At 57.2% G+C, this 6,000-nt stretch overlaps 2 protein-coding genes across 2 annotated transcripts in view; one reads left to right on the top strand and one right to left on the bottom strand.

Annotated features, from left to right (window-relative positions):
- Positions 1-6,000, top strand: part of Syt2 (synaptotagmin II) — a 104,886-nt gene continuing 98,886 nt past the window's right edge. The window contains exon 1 of the mRNA XM_005375225.1: positions 1-223. The gene's annotated coding sequence lies outside the window, so the exon portion shown is untranslated. The remainder of the gene's footprint in view (positions 224-6,000) is intronic.
- LOC102006209 lies at positions 58-726 on the bottom strand. The gene has a single exon (XM_005375478.1). The coding sequence runs from the start codon at positions 724-726 to the stop codon at positions 58-60; it is 669 nt and encodes a 222-aa protein (XP_005375535.1).

The following is a 6,000-nucleotide window of genomic DNA, read 5'->3' as shown; positions in this document are numbered from 1 at the left end:
CCGCGCTCGCACATCGATCAGGCCCCCTCCCTCCGCGCCTCGCGCAGACTGCTAAGCTCAGCAAGTCTTGCGGCACAGGCACTTCGCGCGGAGTTGGGGCCGGGGCGGAGCGGGGACTCCGCGCCCGGGGACCGGACGCCGCTGCGAGCCGTGGCCAGCGCCGCGCACCCCGCAGCTCGACGCCTGGGGAACCGGGACCTCCCGCCCGCTGCAGCCGCGCTCGGTGAGTCCGCATCCGCGCCGCGGGTCGACCTCCCCGCAAAGTTTCTCCTCCCGGCCCTGACCAGACGGGCCGGGGCCTCGGAGCCCGGGAGGTGGGCAGGGCGGGAACTTGGAGGCCGAGGGGCCGGGCGCCCGCGCGTCCTTCGGGGGAGTTCGGGGCGTCCGGAGGAGGTCGGCGTGGGGGGCCGGCGGGGCCGGCGTCCTTTTGGGTCGCCCCGCCCGAGCTGCGACGCGGAGGGGGGCCACCTTCCTTTGCCGGCTCTGCGCCGTGCCCCCTCCCCTGCCGCCGGACACCCCAGCGAAGGCTTTTTGCCCCCGCCTAAAGCCTCGGGGATCCCCGGCCCTGCCGTCGTGAGAGGAGTGGGAAGGGTCCGCGGAGCTCTGGGAGCCCCAGACCCGGGTCCGAGAGGGGCGGGAGAGCAGAGGACAAGGCGCCGCCTGCAACGAGGTCCAGGGGAGCAGCGCGCTAGGGGCGGGCGCGCCCCTGCCTCCTCCAAATCTCATGACTCAGCACTACCTAGGGCTCTCGGCCCCTGCAGCAGCCCGCGCCCCCAGGTGTGGACACCCCCACTTCCCTCTCTGGACTCCTCCATTTACCTTTCCCACTTGTCTCGGGCACAGGGGTTTCCATTTTAACTACAAGGGGAGCGGTGACCTATCCCAATCCCCCCGCCCCCAGGGGCTCCTCCTGGCCTCATTCCACAGGTGCCTGGGCTGCCCCCAGCCCACCGTGCTCCTGGCTCTCCCTCTGCACTCCCCCCAGCTCCCTGCGGAGATAGAGGAGTATGCTCTCCCTGGGGCAGCAGAGAAGGGGTGCAAGGACAGAGGAGGCCCTGGGCCCCTGCAGTGGGGAGAGGCCGAGGCTGGCTGGGCTGGAGCCCCCGTTGGGATGGGGTAGGGCTGAGGAGGACGAAATTCAGTGTCTGGGGGCCCCGCCGGAAGGTGGACTGGAGTCCGACCAGAGCCTGGCTGCCTGGAGGGGGCATCTCAGTGTAATAGATGTCCAGAGCCACTTCTCCAGCTCTCGCTAACCTGGCACTCGCATCAGGGGGGCGACAATGAGGAACAGGATGGCCGTTAGTCCTTCCGGCCACCTCCCCTGCTTAGTCCAACTCCAGCTTTTGGGCTGCTGGAAATATCTCTGGTCAGCAGAGGCGCTGGAAAACAGCAAAAATAGCCCTGCCGGATGCCCCCAGGCTGAGCCAGAGGGGCAGGTGGGAGGGGGCACGCAGCTCTGATGCAGTAGGACGTGCCTGGCGTCCTGGTGGCAAGCAGTGGCCTGGCAGCCACTGCAACCTGCAGCGTGTGTCAGGGCCCGAGGGGGTGAGTCAGCATCAGGGGTCCAAGCCAGGGTGTCCAGCCCTACCCCCTCCCCATGCCCCTGGGGAATAGACCCACTGACCCCCACTCCTGGGCTTCTCTCCCTGTGTGTGGCAAGTCTCTGCCCTGCTTGGCTCCAGACACATCCAGGCCTCATCCCCTGGTATCCCTGCCTCCTTTTTCTGGAAACCTCTTGGGCTTCATCCTCACCATGATCCCTGTGCACCTGGCCCAGGGAGGAGCTGGAGCTTTTTGGGGGCTGGGGTAGTCATCCCAGTGATGTCTCATCTAGACCTGGCCCTGGTCCCTGGAGGAGCAGAGACCGCCGCTGTGTTGTGAGTTGGCTTTGCTCAACAGTCTGCAGTTTTTCTCAGGCAACTTGGGGTCTTTTCTTGTGGGGTGGGGGCTCATCCAAGCACATTACTTCTTTCAGCTTTGAGGCGTGACATGCACAGAAGAGCAGGGGAAGAATAAGTGTCGGTGTTTGTATAGACAGTGCCTTTTCCCCACAGAGGAGTCTGACTGGCTTCACCTATGAGTGGTTTGGTTTTAATCCCTGGGCAAAGCGTGTACCTTGTGGAAGATCTGGCAGGGCCCGAGAAGCCCTCTCCAGAGCTGGCCTGGGACTGCGGACCTGCACCGCAGCTGGAACTCATTCTAGTCCTTTCACCGTGGGGCAGCAGATGTGAGGGGGCCTCACTAACACTGCATGAGGCAGGGCTTTGGAGATGGCTGGAGAAGCCTCTTCCGTGCCTGCCATCCCAGTTCCCCAGCCCTAGGGGAGCGTGCCTGACCTTGAATGGCCACTACTTCATCTTTGTCCTGTCCTGGCTGGGTCTTGCCTTTCTATTCTGCTGAGTTGGTGCAGCTCTGCAGGAGGACAGTGGATAGAGGGGCAGCAGGCGGGCTGGCAGCAAGTCCAGGAAGGACCCCTGGGTTGGAAGAATCAAGATGCCATTCCCTTCCCTGCCCGGAGGCATCCTCGTGGTGAGGGAAGGCTGTGGCTGAGTAGAAACGCTGCTCGGCCTGGCTTTGGGATTTGCTGTGTAGACTTTCCTGATCTAGGCGGGTTCTACCTGCCACTGGATTTGCTTGTCTCGAACCAGACATCTCAGATGGTGCAGGGTGATGCCCTCTGAGCAGCTGGAAGGGCCAGCTGGGGGATCACAGGGGGTGGTTAAAACAGGAAGCAGCAAAGGAGTGAAGCCAGAAGCCAGGCCTGGGTTCAAATCCCTAGGTCACTACTATGGTGTGTGTAACCATACGCATTCATTCACACAACAAGGATTTTATTAGTGAGCACTTACTGTGTGTCACTGTTGTAGGCACGGTGGATGCAGAAGGGAACTCAACAGACAAAAATCGCTGCCTTTCGGGGTTTTGCGTTCCTGTGGGCCTGGGCCAGTTACTTAGCTCTGATCACCAGTTTCCACATTCGCTCAACTGTTTCCTTCTCTTGTAGGCCAGAGGATTGTGCCCAGGGAGTGCTGACCTACATCCCAGCTGGAGGGAGCCCTGTTTACATGTTATGTTGAGGTAGAGCCTCACTAAGTTGCCCAGGCTGGCCTTGAACTTCTGATCTCTTACCTCAGCCTCCTGAGTGGCTGGGTTTGCAGGCATATGCCATTGTGCCCAGCTCATGTGCACATTTTCTAAGAGGCACATTGTCTGGTTCCCCTGGCTTCCGTCACTTGCTCTGATTTTGTGCAAGTTAACACATTCCTGCTGGCTTGAACCACCAGGGTAGATGCATGACTGTCCTATTGGGTGGCTTGTACCACTGGTGGTACAGTTGGGTCTAATCACTTTTTTTTTTGGTCTTTTTGAGACAGGGGTCTCACTAGCAGTTCAGGCTGACCTTGAGCTCACTTTGTAGCCCAGGCTGGTCTCGAACTCGCAATGATCCTCCTGCCTCAGCCTCCCGAGTGCTGGGATTACAGGCGTGCACCACCACGCCTGGCCTTTAATCACTTTTATTGGGCTTTTTACTAGTAAAATTAATAAAAAGCTGCCTGATGGACAGCCATGCCCGTAGATGCCCAGTAGCAAGACAGGAATTACAGCTCAGTTGTTAATGTGTTAAGCAAACTCTGATTCTCAGTCTTCCCCTAGAACTCCTATCTATGACATAGGTTGGTGAGGATTAAATAAATTTTGGTGAGGATTAAGTAGATTCCTATGAGGTGTCAGAATAGCGCCTAGGGCCGGGGATATATCTCAGTGGCACAAGCGCCTGCCTGTCAAATGCAAGGTCCTGAGTTCGATTCCTGGTACCAAAAAAAAAAAAAAAAAAAAAAAAGAAGAATAGCACCTAATGCAGGGCAAGAGCCAGGTAAGCATTTGCCATCATTATGCATTCCTCGCTGCACTTTTCTTGTCCATACATGGGGCTGTCTCCTGGGTTCTGCAGCCAGGGGGAGGCTTTTCACCCTCAGTTAGTCTTGACCAAGGGAAGGGGCTGCTGTCTACCCTGGCAGTGTTACAGCGTTGCATCCCTCCAGCTTTCAGGTGGTTATTCTTTATGCCTCACGAGCTATTTCATGCCAAACATTAATTTCTGGGAAGGATTCATCCCAGCAATCCTTCATTTGCATGCCTGGAACACACTGTTCCAAGAGGTAGTCAGACTGATGGGTGAATTTGGATCCAGGCCCAGAGGGACTGAGCAGTCAGTGTGACTCTGCCCCCAGGGAGTGCCCGGCTGGCAGCCCCTCCCTAGAGACTGCTCTAAGATTAAACACAACCAGGGCTCCCCAGATCCAAAGGTGAGTTCGGGCTGCTGTGGCAGCTTCCTCCCAGGGTGACTTACAGATAAGGATGGAGTCTGCCAGGCATGAGGAGGTCCCTTCCAGACCGCGCCACTTAGGAGGGGAGGGTATGAGGTGTGGCGCTCACTACAGTGGTCACTGATCGTGAGGAGTAGTGGGGAACACCTGAAATCTCGGCATTCTCAGGGGCTGAGGCAGGATGGTCCCAAGTTTGAGATCAGCCTGGGCCATTTAGTGACTTAGTGAGGCCCTATCTCAAAATTTAAAAAGAAATAAAAAGGGCTGGGGATGTAGCTCAGTACAAAGGCACTGGGTTCAATCCTCAGTACCAGAAAAAAAAAAAAAAAGCCACTGAACCTCCAGAGCATTTGGTGCTCCAGGCAGCCTCCAAGGCCAAGGATAAGGCCAAGAAAGGAAGTTACCTGTTACCACCCAGTGGCTTCTGGATTTCAGCTTTTGCTATGTGCAATACATACCTTCAGGCATAAGAAAAGTCAGAGCCAGTGGGGCAGCTACTGTAATCTCAGCTGTAATCCTAGCCTGTAATCCCAGCTACTTTGGAGGGTGAGGCAGGAGGATCCCAAATTGGAAGCCAGACTGGGAAATTTAGTGAGACCCTATCTCTAAAAAGGTCTGGGAATGTAGCTCCGTGGTAGAGCACTCCTGTGTTTGATCTTTTTTTTGTTTGTTTTTTTGTTTTGTTTTGTTTTCCGGTACCGGGAATTGAACTCATGACCTTGCGCTTGCCAGGCAGGTGCTGTGCTGCTGAGCTAAATCCCCAGCCCCTTCCTGTGTTCAATCTGTAGTCCTGGGGAAGCAGGGAGGCAAAGCCAGTATGAGCCATGCATGGCAGGCAGAACTCAGACCCCTTTCCTGCATGCCCCACCCCTACCTCTGCCCACTCACTCCCCACTCTAGCCATTCAGGAAGGGCAATCACAGCTCCTGTCCCTGCAGCCCTCAGTATCACCGTGTGGGCCTTGGGTCAGCCATCACCGTCCCTGTTGTACAGTGTGTGTGTGGGGGTGTAACAGCCTGAATAAATGATGTGACTTGTTCAAAATCTCCAGATCATAGGCTCTTGGGGCAACAGTAGCTGATTAGACAGTTTTCCTTTTCTGCCCTCTCCATTCTAAGCAGTTCTGCCTGTGGATTGGCCCAGAGGCTGTGTTCTCAGAGCCCCCTGGGGGTGTGCTATAAACAAGGAGACTGTGTGACTGATCAGATCTCAGAATTTGTAAAATGAGGCACTGGTCCTTGGCGCAATTGAAAGAGCTCGCCCCTTCCCGGGTAGGGTTCCCTTGGTCCTCTTCCTAAGGGCTCCGGCATCTTCTTCCAGAGCATTTGGGGAGGAGCAGGGTGGGCAGACTAAAGGGCACAGTGAGGCATGCGGCTGAATCCCAGCCTGCCCCAGCCCCGGCCGCCTTCTCCGTAAGGAGGCACAGGTGCTCCCTGAAGCTGCAGCTGTTCAAGCGTGCCTGAGTGCACCTGACTGTGCAGACACATGTGTTATGGGTGGTGGGGATGGGCTGGGGAGATGGGGTGAGTTATGTCTGCTATCCTTCAGAGCCCAGGCTTGAGGAGCTGACCCTGTGGGACTCATGGTCCAAAGCCAGCCTCGGCCCATGCAGGGGCAGCTGGAGTCCTTGTGCTGAGTTCCTCCCCGATTCCCCGCCATCCACTGCTTTTCC

Source organism: Chinchilla lanigera, unplaced genomic scaffold, assembly GCF_000276665.1.
Source record: "Chinchilla lanigera isolate Chin_1 unplaced genomic scaffold, ChiLan1.0 scaffold00005, whole genome shotgun sequence".
NCBI lineage: Eukaryota > Metazoa > Chordata > Mammalia > Rodentia > Chinchillidae > Chinchilla > Chinchilla lanigera.
The sequence above is the reverse complement of the archived record's forward strand: the minus strand, read 5'-3'. Positions and strand labels throughout refer to the sequence as shown.

Excerpts from the sequence above, each read along its gene's own strand:
- LOC102006209 (XM_005375478.1), bottom strand. The coding sequence starts at position 726 with ATGAGATTTGGAGGAGGCAGGGGCGCGCCCGCCCCTAGCGCGCTGCTC.